Here is a 14,563-nt window from a genome sequence, read left to right as displayed (position 1 = left end):
ATTTTTCCTCGTGCTTCGTCGTGTAGTGGTGATTCAAATTATATTCTTTAAACACAGCAAGCTTCGTACCACACATTAAGCACACGGCTTTACCTTTAATTTCTGTAAAGAAATACTTGGCAGTCCAGGTCTTGTTGAAAACACGGCATTCGTCATCAACTTTTCTCTTTTAAGCGTCTCGGGGGTAAACCGTGCATCACTTGTCACTGTGCACCTTCACTCACAGGTTACACACGGACATACGTCCATAAATAACACTTTTCAAAATAAAAGCAGCACAGCTGTATTGCGCGCACGACATAGATGTTTTTTAAGCTTTATTTTGGAATTTGTGATTGCCGCTGTTCACATTCACTCACGCTTATACGTCCACTCGGAAGTAATACAAATAACGCTTTTCAAAACAAAAGCAGCACCGTTGTATTGCACGCTCGACATAGATACTTTTTAAAATTTATTTTGTAATTTATGATTGGCCTCACGCGGGCCGGACAGGGACGCGTGAGGGCCGGATGTGGCCCGCGGGCCGCAGAATGCCCAGGTCTGGTGTATGGCGTAGTGGGTTGAGCAGCCGTGCCAGAAACCTGAGGGTTGCAGGTTCGCTCCCAGCCTCTTGACATCCAAATCGCTGCCGTTGTGTCCTTGGGCAGGACACTTCACCCTTGCCCCCGGTGCCGCTCACACTGGAGAATGAATGATAGGTGGTGGTCGGAGGGGCCATAGGCGCAAACTGGCAGCGTCGCTTCCGTCAGTCTACCCCAGGGCAGCTGTGGCTACAAATGTAGCTTACCACCACCAGGTGTGAATGAATTATGGGTTCCCACTTCTCTGTGAGCGCTTTGAGTATCTACTAATAGAAAAGCGCGATATAAAATCGAATCCATTATTATTATTTATTATTACCCCGCCTTCCGCCCGAATGCAGCTGAGGTAGGCTCAGCACCCCCTGCGACCCCGAAAGGGACAAGCGGTAGAAAATGGATGGATGGATGGATGGAACCCCCAATTCCAACCCTTGATGCTGAGTGCCAAGCAGGGATGTAATGGGTCCCATTTTTATAGTCTTTGGTATGACTCGGGCCGGGGTTTGAACTCACGACCTACCGATCTCAGGGCGGACACTGCGCAGGTTATGCTCAGTTATATGCTCCTGATGTTGTGGTCCTTTAATTTGTTATATCTTCCCTTTTTTATTTTAGTAAAGAAAAGGCTAGCCGCTACGCATTAAAACATAATGCATAAAATTCCGTTTATATTCCTAACGTCAATGCAAGTGTAATAAGAAGTTTGTCGTAAAACTAAAAAAAACAAGAGGGAAGTTGAGAGAGAAGACTGCTGAATGCAAGCAACCTGGAATTGAAACTTAAATAAATGTTGGACTATCCATTCATCCATTTTCTAATGTTTACTCCTCTCGAGATCGTGGGGGGGCTGGAGCCTATCCCAGCTGAACTAAGGCAGAAGTCGCAACACACCGCAGGGCCAACACAGATAGACAGACAAGCATTCGCACACTAGGACCAATTTAGTGTTGCCATTCAGCCTATCCCAAGGTGCATGTCTTTGATTTTAGTTAAATATGTATACCGAACAACTGCTTCCCACAATGCACTATTTCTGATACTTGTATTGGATTTCATTAGAATAGTAAGTAACATGTATTTATATCGCACTTTTCACAGAGAAAGCTCACTAAGTGCTTTACAGGATAAAAAAGGCACACATGATTGCATATGTATGGCGCCAGACACTAATTTGTATTCACCATATGCTGTTAGAGCTTCATTCAGGGTTTGTCCCAGTGCAGCACAGTGAACCTTCCCTTCGAGAATGTAATACAGTACTCCCTAAAAAACACTTTTTCTGCTGCATATTTGGAGGCATTTTCTTAGGGTCCCCACCCGTCCTGAAAAACATGCAACACCTAAACAATTATTGACTAATCAGGGAAAACGTGTAGAAACTGTAAAAAGTATTCTCCCACTGTCTTGGGAGGGAATGCAAACAGGCTAAAATTCACCTTCTGTGCAACATTAAGGCATAGCACTTTTCTGCTTGTACTCTGTGCAACACCCCTTTTTGTGCCACTTTTGTGTTTCCAATTGACTTTGTTGGTAGATTTGGCTCCGTTAGACTAAAGACGAAACGAGCGACTTTAAGTTGGAAAGTGTTGCTTGTATTGATTCGCGAGTGTAACATATGGTAACTATGGAAATTATTTTTCAGTGATTTAATGTAAATCTAAAAATAATTTGAAAGGAAGTGCAGGATGGAAAGTAAGAGAGAAGCTAAAGTTGAGTTGGGAATTGTCCAATTGAACGCTGCGACTCCAGTTTGTCACAGAAAATAATTTTAATTGAAAGTAGGAAACCTTGTTTCTGCTCAGACCAGACTACTATTACTTTTTTTGCTGTAGGAACTAAAAATCAATTTATTTTGTCTTAGACGTTCACCTAGTGGCTTTGAGAAGATCTTTATGTCTCTCCGCTCCTGATTTTTGTGATTTTTGGTGTAGATGTTAAGCATGGAGGGCAGCACGGTGACACAGGGGTTAGTGCATGTGCGTCACAATACGAAGGTCCTGAGTAGTCCTGAGTTCAATCCTGGACTCGGGATCTTTCTGTGTGGAGTTTGCATGTTCTCCCCGTGACTGCGTGGGTTCCCTCCGGGTACTCCGGCTTCCTCCCACCTCCAAAAACATGCACCTGTGGATAGGTTGATTGGCAACACTAAATTGGCCCTAGTGTGTGAATGTTGTCTGTCTATCTGTGTTGGCCCTGCGATGAGGTGGCGACTTGTCCAGGGTGTACTCCGCCTTCCGCCCGAATGCAGCTGAGATAGGCTCCAGCACCCCCCGCGACCCCAAAAGGGACAAGCGGTAGAAAATGGATGGATGCATGTTAAGCATGGACAAGTGTGTACTTTTAAGGTATCCTAGTGCTTTGTTCAAACCTATTCAAGGTCGTCCCTCAAATCAAAAGTTTACTATGAACCCAATGTTGCCCTGCCCAAAATATATAATACTCGTGTTCTGCTCTGTCTTTTACAGATGAGTGTTTTCTCACACACTCCAAGGGTTGCCAATGTACCACAAAGTCTCTCACCTGATTACCCGTCAAGGATTAAGCCGGAGCGTGGCATCGTCTGTGCAGGGAGGGAGCACACGCAAGTGCCAGGATGTGCAAAGACTCCTGACCTTTACTGAAGTGCACACACACTCGGGACACAGAACTCTCGACCCCCATGAAACAGTCCCGCTTGATCTGCCATCACCAATGGAACTGCCATCATAGACTCAAGACACTGTGGATCCAACTCCACAGTTTTGTCGGCGACAGTGTTGGAGCGACTATTTCAGCTGTGGGTTCCCCCTGAAGGAGGAGAGATGGGCTCCCAAGCACTTCAGATATTACGACAGGGCGTGTGGGCCTCGCTTACCGGGGGGTGGTATGTGGACCCTCATCAGAGCACCTTCTCTAACTGCTTCCATCTCTACCTGTGGATATTTCTGCTGGCCTTCCCCTTTCTGCTGTACATGGTGAGATTCCTATTATGCAAAAGCGATTTTTCTTACCTGTTGATACCTGTTATTGTGTATTTGAGATCCCTGTAAATCAGGAAAACTTAAAATCAAACCATTGAGGCATGGCGGAGATATTTATAAAACAATCTTGCCTTCTTTCAAACTTGCTCCAAATGAGCCGTCTGAAATTTGAGACTTCAGTGACGTATTTTGCCTTAGTTACATCAGGATATCTATGGAAATATTATTGTAGCAAAAATTACTTGCGAACGTGTATTACCTGTGCTCGTGTAATCCAATTCTGTATATCAATCCGAGTGGGTGTATTCAGATCCGAATACATGTGTTTTAAGTTGTCTGTCTGTCCCTAATCAAAAAGAACCCTCGATAGGCTGTTTACTTACACGTGACTTTTGCGACACTTCTGCCGTGTAAGATTTTAGCCAGCGCATCCAGATTTGTGACTTGTGATACAACTTGTGCACGCGCATTCAGAAGTGCATGCGTGTAATACAGGCCTGGGCAATTATTTTGACTAGGTGGCCAAATATAGAGAAAAAAATGTGTCTGGGGCCGGTATATTTATTTTTAGGAACCCTAATACAAAACCTCACAATAATGTCTGATTGAAAGCTAAAAACGTTATGACAGACGGCCTTAAAAAACGGAATGGAATTTTACATTTTTTTACTGAATGAGACATCCAGAATGTATATGGATATAAAGAATGCGGGATATACAATATTAAATATGAAAACACTGAATATTGACAACATATGAAGGTCACACACCCTCTCGATCGACATGTTTTACAATCAAGCGAAACGCAACAAAAATGCAACAAACACAGTGAAAAATTAACGCGAAGGGAAAAAAATAAACCCACCTACGATCTGATCATTAAGCTTTAGAACTTTGTTGTAAAAATGTCCTTCCGCGTCTGTCCCTGACACCTGCATTTCAAGATGTCACTCTGTGGAAACGCTCCCCACCCACACTGCCTCGTCTGAGCTGCTGCAACTTAGATTACCATAATAACTAGTATATCATGCAAAATCGCAGATTCCAACCATTGAAATACTTTGTATAGTTCAAGACTTATGGTCATTTGAAAACATCACTACACATCATTATGGCAGCTACAGTTTCCATCTTAAAGATCTAAAAAAATGATTTGGGAATGTCCGGCGGGCCAAATTGAAAAGCTTAACGAGCTGCATGTGGGCCCCGGGCCTTAATTTGCCCCAGTCTGGTGTAATACAATCTGCGCATGCATATCTATGATCTGCAAGAAGCAGGATCCCTCTATTGGCTGTCTTATTTACACATGATTTTTATGACAAGTCTGCCGTGTACAATAAGATATAATAATACTTCCATAATATCTCCATATTTGGTAAGGTTTACCCAAAGAGCTTTGCGCAAGTCTGCCATTTTTTATCCAGTTGTAAATTCCAAAGTTGTAGTCACTAAAGTCCTTATTTTTCTCTATACACTTGGTTTGGGGCAGACTGGTTCATACATGCACATGAATGCTAAAATCTTTTGCTGTTGCCATTTCTAGTAAAAAAAATACTATATATAATAATAGAAATGGCACTTCCTCAATTTACGCTGACACGGTGTGTTCGCAGACCATGGGGAAAATGAACATCATAACACACTAACATACACATTAACACCAGCAGATAGTTACAGTATGAATGGATAACTATAGTTTATTATTTGCGCATTATTGACTAGTGATGAACCAAAAATTTGGCCGCCGAAAAAATATATACTTTGATCACCGGAACAGCGCTGCCAAAACCTGATGTTGCGATGGCGTATTGTAAGCCATACGCGTGGGGTCGTCTGGATCGGAGTTAACATGTCCGCAATGTGGACGCACTTTAATATATCGGAAATATACCCGCAGACAGCGGTCTTCAAAACATTTTTAGGAGACAAAATCACCCAGCAGCACAAAGCAAGTGTGACGTCAGGCTCTCTGCAGCTCGCTTTTCGTTGTGACAAGTACAGTTTACAAAACCACTAGAAATAGATGCTAGATTTGTTGCTAGTTGTTTTAATAAAGAAAGTGTGACTAAAAAGGATTGGAGAAATCTATAGAAAAGAAAAAAACAAAATACATTTGTACAATAAGTAGCAACAATTGAAAAATAGAGCCAAACCATATTATATTTTAAAAAATATATGTTAATAGTATAATTAATAATAACATATTTGTTTAAATGTATGTATACATTTGTTTGCCTTTTTAAAGACAATAAAAGTATCATAATAATGTGATGACGCCATATTGATTGCACCGCTACCCGAGCCCACAACCCAACAGGTATCTTGGCAATCTGGGGACACCCCAGTGACGTGCGGTGAGGTTGATGGCTGGTGAGGCACTGACTTCATCACAGTCAGATTTACAAACATATGAACCCTAAAGAGTATCTTATTCACCATTTGATTGGCAGCAGTTAACGGGTTATGTTTAAAAGCTTGAGTGCTTGGCACTCAGCATCAAGGGTTGGAATTGGGGGTTAAATCACCAAAAATGATTCCCAGGCGCGGCGCCGCTGCTGCCCACTGCTCCCCTCACCTACCAGGGGGTGATCAAGGGGATGGGTCAAATGCAGAGGACAAATTTCATTACACCTAGTGTGTGTGTGACAATCATTGGTACTTTAACTTAACTTTAACTTGACACATACAAACTGTAGCACACAAAAAAGCACATTTAATTAAAAAAATGTTATTATGGTCTTACCTTTACTTAGAAATGAAGTCCACAACTAAAACCCTCATTTAAACTTTCCATGTGCAAGATTGAATCTATTTAAAAAAAAGTGTAACCGAGGGTTTATACTGTATGAAAACTACAAAATAACAAACACGGAGGCTCCAGTTTACACGAGGACCACTTTATTTACCTTCTTTCAAAAACCTCCGCAACGTGACATCACTTCCGCTCTTAGCGCCTTCAAAATAAGAGCTCAAGGCATATACTGTATAACAGCGCATAACAGGAACTTAACATCACAAAGAGGAAAGCCCATGAAAATAGGTTACAAAAGTTATTTAATAAGAAGCCAAAAAGTGCAAAAACAATAATGTTCGTGTTGGAGGAGTTGTGAATTAGGTACACCTGCAGTCTGCAGGTGTATCTAATGTTGTGTCCCTGCAGTCATTCACAACTCCTCCAACACCAACATTATTGTTTTTGCACTTTTTGGCTTCTTATGAAATAATTTTTTTAAATAGATTCAATCTTGCACGTGGAAAGTTTAAGTGTGGGCTTTAGTTGATATAACAATTCTACGGCGGGGGTGCAGGAGGCGAGCCTCACACAGTGCGTCTTTTGCAGCCGTTTTATGATCGCTCAGTACAAGAAATACTTTACACACATACAGTTGTTGACAAAATACACTGTACATTATATACCTCAGCTAACTAAACTATGGAAATGTATAATATAGTTCATATAGCAATACAGTCTCACTGCACAGCAGGCCAGCAGTTAGCCGAGTCATTGCGCAATCCATGTTGCGGCACTGAGTGACGTGCCTCAACTGGCTGCTGTTCACCGCACCGTCTCTTCTCAGTATTTGAACGGCAAATGTGAAAATTCAGCGATTTTGAATAAAAATAATCTAAAACTGGTGAAGTTAAATGGAAATCAACTTTATAGTATAATCACTGGATACATACAACAATTTAATTTTTTTTTTTTTTCACCTGCCTCTAGTGACTGCACGTCACTGGGACACCCTGATTGTAATGTATATACTAATCCCAGCTGTGCTTACCGGCCTCGAAGCAATTTTTTTTGGTACATGGTTTCATGATAAATGTGACCAGTAGATGGCAGACACGCATAAGAGATACGTGTGGACTGCAGGATGACTGAAGCCTGTTCAATAAATGACGGTAGCAAGTGGAGGTGGGGGAAATAATCAATTTGTAGATTTATTTCAATTTGGACATGGACGAATATAAAATCGATTAGTAAACGTCAATAATCGATAATCGATGTATTTATTGTAAATAATGTAATGCAGGCCGTTTCTAAAATTTGGCTGACTGAAGCGAGCCACCTCATTGAGAGATCCGACCAGCTCCTTTATTATAGGGCACTTATGCCATTTTTTCACACATTTAATGTAACATAGACTCCAGCACCCCTCGGGACCCCAAGAGTGACAAGCGGTAGAAAATGGATGGATGGATAATAAATGTAATGGGAATTAATTTAACTGTTTCTTATTAGAAATGCACTTTTTATAAAATGTTGCACGTGTTGAAACGCTTATTCAGTGAAATGAAAATAAATGTAAAACCGCATCAATATATATAAATTAATGATGCATCAATAATCGATTTTTAATCAAATTGTAGCTCCTGAATCGTAATCATAATTGAATCGTGAGATGCCCAAAGATTCCCACCTCTAGTAGCAAGTACCCGTAAGCAAGCAACATCAAAACATTTAAGTTTCCTTGAGAATATATAACATTACACACGGTACTCAAAAATCTGTCAAAATGTTTTAGTGCGACTTTGGCAAGCTATGAAGCCGCACTGCTTGATAGAACGCGAAGCATTATGGCTACCCATAGTCAGACGTACTATTATGGTGTATGTACAGTATATGGACCCCAAAATGGCACCTTTTAGGAGACATATTATCTGGAGTTCTTTCTTACCTATTGGTACCTGCTGTTGTCAATCAATCAATCAAAGTTTACTTGTACAGCCCTTAATCACAAATGTCTCAAAGGGCTGCACAGGCCATAATGACATCCTTGTGTATTTGGGATCTCCATAAGTCCCGAGAATGTTTGCGCTTCCGCCATCGCAGTCTGCCCCGTAGTCAATGAGCTCCTTTTTTCCCTCTATCCTCTTGTTATGGGACATACATCCTACGCTGTTGCCATTTCTAATATAAAGTAGCGTACAGTTCTTACTTATATCCGTCAGTACTTAGACTTGCTTTGAAAGTGCTAAAAACTACCGGTACAACAAAGATGACAGGGAGAAGATGCAGTCGAAGTAGAGCCATGTATATAAGAGCACTCACAAAATGCCGTGTTCTGAAGATACGGTCAGAAAGCGGCCTGAAGACGGTCTGGTCTGTAAAACATAATTTATGCAATATTTTGAACCACCATTGCATGTTATGTAGACCACAAGGAAGTGTTTTAAATGTAGGGAAAAAAATATAATATGACCCCTTTTAATGCGCCTTAAGGTCCGAAAAATACGGTATTTATATTGATTCTGACAAAAATTGTTTGGAATATATGTTAGTATAATAATTGTTGCATTATCAGATAATAAAGTTAAAAAGATATGCAATTGTCTGCAGTACAGTCCAATTTTGCGGCCTCACCACATCACGGGTAAAAAAAAGCATATTTTACAAATATTAATGCTACAGTAGTGTTGGCCACTCGATGAGATCAAACCAATTAGAGCACACTGTTCATTATTTTTGTCACTGATTGGCTCAGCCTCAGGCAGCGTTATTATATTGGATTAAAAGAGTGTAACATTGACTAAAGAGTAATTTGATGTCTAGAGGGCTCTCATAATGTTGAAAAATGTATTTAGAAGGTCGTAAAATAGTGAGGGGTTTTTAAATTTGAAACATACTCCCTTACCTGCTGTAGTAAGTGTAGCATTTAGAGTGCATGCATACACACTTTAACTATCAACGTCTGTTTTTGCTGACTGTTGGCATCTTGTACCGAGCAGCCAGGACAAATACATCTGTTGTAATAAACTGCATTTTCAGTTCTCTATCCCCATTGTCATATTTATCCTTTTTGCCATTACTGATACCATTAAAAATGAATATAACATAAAAAATACAAAAAGCCAAAAGGAAGAAAACCAACGATAAACTTAATAATTGACAAGTCATTGACAATTAGTTGACTTATCTGATTACAAAGTATACATCTATTTAGTGTCTCTAATTTAGCCATCGATTTTTAAATTCAGCTTGAGATATTTTAGACATGTGCACACTAACAATAAAGATTAACTTCTTTCAGAAATATCTGTTTATAGTGTAAATGTGCTACTCATTAGGCTTTTACAAAATAATACTATTACACTGTTGTCCATATAAAGCAATGACAGTCAAAGTGCTAACAAAAACAAAGTATACATTTGTATGTAAACAAAGAACATTAAAAAAACAGCAATACATACAACACCAAAACTATCAATGAATCAAAGTTTATTTATACAACCCTTAATCACAAGTGTCTCAAAGGGCTGCACAAGCCACAACGACATCCTCGGCTCAGATCCCACATCAAGGCAAGAATAAACTCAACCCAATGGTTACAATGAAAAACCTTGGAGGTCTATCTAACTTTTGTTAAAATGATAGTTAAATCTATTTTTTACACAACTTCGTCTCTCTGTTGTTGGCTAATAAGCTAACTACCTGACTGAGGACAGTCGGACACTTCATCCTCCAAATATCTGACAAGTTTCCGCTTTAAATGCACAGTCGTACTGCCATGACAAGTAAGTTCCCTTTTGCAAATTGAGCAAATGTTTTTGGTAATTTTACGGTGAAATGTTTCCATACTTTCCATGTTTTCACCCACTGTGTTGTTACCAGTGGCCTCTCTCTTCTTGTTGCTGCCGGTCACCGGTCGCACTGACTCCCGCATGATCGATGACATCACTGACTATTATCAAGGACAAATTTTTTATCGAAATTTGTTGACGAATCGTCGCACCCGTAAAACATATACTAGTGGGGTTGTCACATAAGACGTGTACATGCGTCAGACATTTTTGTTTTGTTGATGTAATGTTCTTTTACTCCCCCACAGGCTCTTCCCGCCAGCTTGGTGGTAGCAGGCTTGTACTCTGCCGCAGTAGCCGTCTTTTTTACCGCCGTCAAAGTGGTCAACTACCGTCTTCACGCCATGTTTGACCTCGGGGAGATTATCGAGAAGAAGCAGGCCTCGCTCTCTGCCGACGCTCCAAGGACAGAAGAAGGGGACGAAGGTTCTGGCGCGAATGATGGGAGTCAACCCAGGTGAGGACCGTGTGCTTTTAGACAAAAGTGTAATTAGCATTACCAATGATGGCCTTGTTTTCATTTGTGTGTCTTCCTCACAGGGATATCCATGCTGGTGTGGAGATGACGGTGTTTCGGAAGGTCAACTCCACGCCTCCGGTGCGGTGCAGCTCTCAGCACTCGTTGTTTGGACTCAACCAGGTGTCGGTGAGCAATGTTGTCCAACGCTGTTTGCCACGGACTTCACCTCTTAAACTGATCATTTACGCAAAATGTCGCTTTTTGTGCGTTTTTTTTTTATTGTGCAGGAGTTCTTACCCCAGCTTGAGGATTCAGGGGGGACAAAGGGTCAGTGTTCTTCCTTTCACGGATACCTCAAGTAATATTATATGTTTTGTACTGTAGTTAAACAATGTTTGTTTTCTTTAGATATGAAAGAGTTATTGCGAGAACAGGGAAGCAATAACGTGATCGTTACCTCCGCTCATCGCGAAATGCTGCGGCAAAGTTCTCAGGACACCATCAGTAAGTCTCCTTTTTTTAGTCACAGTCCGTCTTCATTTGATTAGTGCTTAATGTTGTTTATATTACATAGACGTAAAGCTGCTCTAAAACCAAATTAATGCACAAAGCTTGCTTTTTTTATCTGATTTTGGTCTATTTCTCTGTCAGGAGCTCCGAGCATGGTCCAGTCCTGCATTGCTGCTGCCCTGGGAGGTAACTTCCCAGGTCTAATGGGACTCTCCGGAATGGCCTCCGGATTTGGAGAACCAGGAGAATATCTGTCTGTACCCCCTTCACCTTCCAGTCAAGAAGATGGAGGCGATAAAGAAGCATTGCAGGAGGTGGAGGCGCCTCAAAAGATTTCCGAGGACAATGGGTTAGCTTATTCGCCCCTCAGCCCCTCTGCCGAGTCTGAGAGTCTAGGGGAAACCCCCCTGAGTCCTCTTATAAAGAGTAGCTTAAGTGAGGAGCTGAGTGAAAATCTTTTGGGTTTGGGTCTTGATCCTGTGGTTTTTGTGCCTGGGACCGAGCACCCAGGTTGCCGCAGTGGGGTAGCTCTAGCTGCTGGATCTACAGACAGCTGCTTCAGTGGAGGTGGAGCCACTACTGACCGTGAGACGCTGAGCACCGTAAGCAGCTACCGCAGTGAAAAGACGGATTCCACTCAGCTTGAAAGCCCATCTTTCAGCCAACCCAAGCCCCCGGATGGACAGACGTCGACGCTGGCAGCGAGGGATAATGTCCCCAAGGCTGCAGAGATCCCAGCAGGACAGGATGGCAGTGACACAGATAACCTGTCTGACAGTGTGCTGCTACGCTCACCTTCCAAAGATGTCTCCCCCAGCCAGGCCCTTGACAGGACACTTGTTGAAGGAGACGATTTACCGCCTGCACCCTCAGACATCCCACAAGCTCCCATTTTTCACAACTCTTCCCCTTCGAGTAGTGGCCACTCAGACGTTTGTGACTTAGACAGAACCGTCTCTGTTCCCCCCCTACCTCCACCTAGGCAAGCTACTTCTGTGCCCTCAGGGCTGGCTCTGGGTTCAGTGTGTTCCGAGCCCGCTCTACCCATTTCCTCCACCCCCTTCCTGGTGTCAGATCAGTCTGCCCAGCAGGTTGTGCGGCCCAAAGACTTGAAGCTACTGCGGGCCAGTGGCAGTAATGTTGGCCACAGGCCAGGCCGGCGGAAAGCTCCTCGAAGACGAGCCGGCGCAGGAAGTAGTAGTTTTGACTGTGGTTCTTACAGGCGTCACCACAATCATAGACAGCACAGAGATTACATCCCTGTGCGCAACCGGCTCGGCGCCAAGGCTTACAGTGAAAGTCTCTTCGAGGATTCCAGTGACGAGGACGATGGCAGCGACATGAGCGCAGCATCCAGTCTGGGGTCTCAGCGCCGCTACAGCTCAGATGAAGACGACTCCAGCTCCTCCACCTCCTGCTACTCCCCAGACCTTGTTAATGCCGGCCCCGCATTACCTCTGCCCGCGGCCGCTCAGCTGCCCACTCCGCTGGAAGAGGATTTAGCCGAACCCGGTGGTCCTTCATATTCTCGTGCTGCTCAGCGCTCGTCGAGCACAGCCAGCGCTAAGACTCACGCCAGGGTGCTCAGTATGGACGGAGCAGGTTCAAGTCAAAACAACGCAACAGCTCCGCCTTCTACTCTACACACCATGCCATCTACTTCCACACCTGCACCACGCACTCTCACCATGTCCAAGTCTGACTTGGAGGCTCGCACCATCCACATGGAGAGCTTCCCTGGACCTCATCATCATCGGTTGGATTCTCTTGGAGGCTCTTGGACTGGCAACCAGATGGGTTGGCGTGGAGGGGAGTTGACTGAGGAGGGGGCGGTGGGAGGAGGTGAGCGGATGTAACCTATATATTGCCTTAGGATGTTTTGGTGTCAGTATTGCCAAATGTAGATTTTAAAACTGATAAGTCATGTTTCAACAAACATTACACTTCCGATCGCCATAGAAGAGTTTGGAACAGTAAGGGCCCTGTTCTCCTATTTGCGCTTAACTGTTTTTTTTAGCGCTTGAAGTTACGCACGTTTCTCTTATTGGTATTCACACATCCAACCTACATACACGCCCAAGTCTAGCAAAAGTGCTTAAGTTTGGAATGAAGGCGAGTTCATTACTAAGCGGGCTTTGCCATCAACACTCGTTGATGTCATTGGAATGCATGAAAAAGATAACACTTTGTTTAAACCGCCCGTATCAATCCAAGCAGTGCTTGCCAGCTGAACGTATGTTGTCATGGTGATATAGTGTGTATATGCACACTACATTGGTTTCTTCTTCCTGGCTTGATGGGAATAATAATCCGTAGTTTAAATTTTGTTTGACTTGAGTTCTGTTTAGTACAAATGTTTGTAAAACCGTGACGCTTCAGAGGGCCTTGCATTGACAGCTGTGTGTGTGCTTGTGCGGTAAAGTGTGACACTTTGATATTAACTCTCAAAAAAATCAATACATAGATGCTACATAATATATGTATTTTGTATTTAATAGTCACATAGTAGTCTTGGGTTCAATCCCGGGCTCGGGATCTTTCTGTGTGGAGTTTGCATGTTCTACCCGTGACTGCGTGGGTTCCCTCCGGGTACTCCGGCTTCCTCCCACCTCCAAAGACATGCACCTGGGGATAAGTTGATTGACAACACTAAAATTGGCCCTAGTGTGTGGATGTGAGTGTGAATGTTGTCTGTCTATCTGTGTTGGCCCTGCGATGAGGTGGCGACTTGTCCAGGGTGTACTCCGCCTTCCGCCCGATTGTAGCTGAGATAGGCTCCAGCGCCCCCCGCAACCCCAAAAGGGAATAAGCGGTTGAAAATGGATGGATGGATAGTTCAATTATCACTGTCCAGATGCATTGAACATCAGTTAGTACCAGGATGCCCAAAACAGGCAGATATACACACGGTACCATTTCGCTGTGGGCACACTCACAAGACAACAATGTGCATTTTGATTTTTGATAGTGGTCCTCAATGGATGTTTCCAGGTTTCTCAATTGAAGCGATCAGAATAGGTTTGATAGTTTTCTGGAAGTTTCTTTTATCATTTTATTATGTGTGGTGTACACTGCATGCAATTCAAGTGCACCTTATTGGGGCGCTGTACTTATTCCTGCGTCAGAAGAGCATGAGAACAAAAGTACTTAAGTCGACGGGAGAATACGCAGAATGCTAGATTTGACAGGGAACGGGCACCTTTAGGGCTCGCTCCACCCAAAGCGCACATGTTGAATGAAGGCGCGCACTTACAGACTTAGTCGAGTGGAAGAACGCTACGCTGCCAGAATCCGTACAGTTGTTCACCATGTTTCACTTAAGCACATATACCGTATTTTTCGGACTATAAGTCGCTTCGGAGTATAAGTCGCACTGGCCGAAAGTGCATAATAAAGAAGGAAAAAAACATATATAAGTCGCACTGGAGTATAAGTCGCATTTTTTGGGGAAATTTATTTGATAAAAC

General features: G+C 42.9%; 1 protein-coding gene across 4 annotated transcripts in view; it reads left to right on the top strand.

The window, feature by feature from the left end:
- Positions 1–14,563, top strand: part of LOC133607633 (pecanex-like protein 3) — a 40,836-nt gene that overhangs the window by 2,323 nt on the left and 23,950 nt on the right. For all 4 annotated transcript variants that reach the window (XM_061962454.2, XM_061962456.2, XM_061962455.2 and 1 more), the window contains 6 exons: positions 3,050–3,538; positions 10,375–10,583; positions 10,667–10,772; positions 10,874–10,913; positions 10,995–11,090; positions 11,238–12,938. In XM_061962454.2, coding sequence (XP_061818438.1) covers positions 3,386–3,538; positions 10,375–10,583; positions 10,667–10,772; positions 10,874–10,913; positions 10,995–11,090; positions 11,238–12,938 — 2,305 coding nt within the window. In that variant the 5' untranslated portion in view covers positions 3,050–3,385. The remainder of the gene's footprint in view (positions 1–3,049; positions 3,539–10,374; positions 10,584–10,666; positions 10,773–10,873; positions 10,914–10,994; positions 11,091–11,237; positions 12,939–14,563) is intronic.

This window comes from Nerophis lumbriciformis, linkage group LG09 (genome assembly GCF_033978685.3).
Source record: "Nerophis lumbriciformis linkage group LG09, RoL_Nlum_v2.1, whole genome shotgun sequence".
Taxonomy (NCBI): domain Eukaryota; kingdom Metazoa; phylum Chordata; class Actinopteri; order Syngnathiformes; family Syngnathidae; genus Nerophis; species Nerophis lumbriciformis.
The sequence above is the reverse complement of the archived record's forward strand: the minus strand, read 5'-3'. Positions and strand labels throughout refer to the sequence as shown.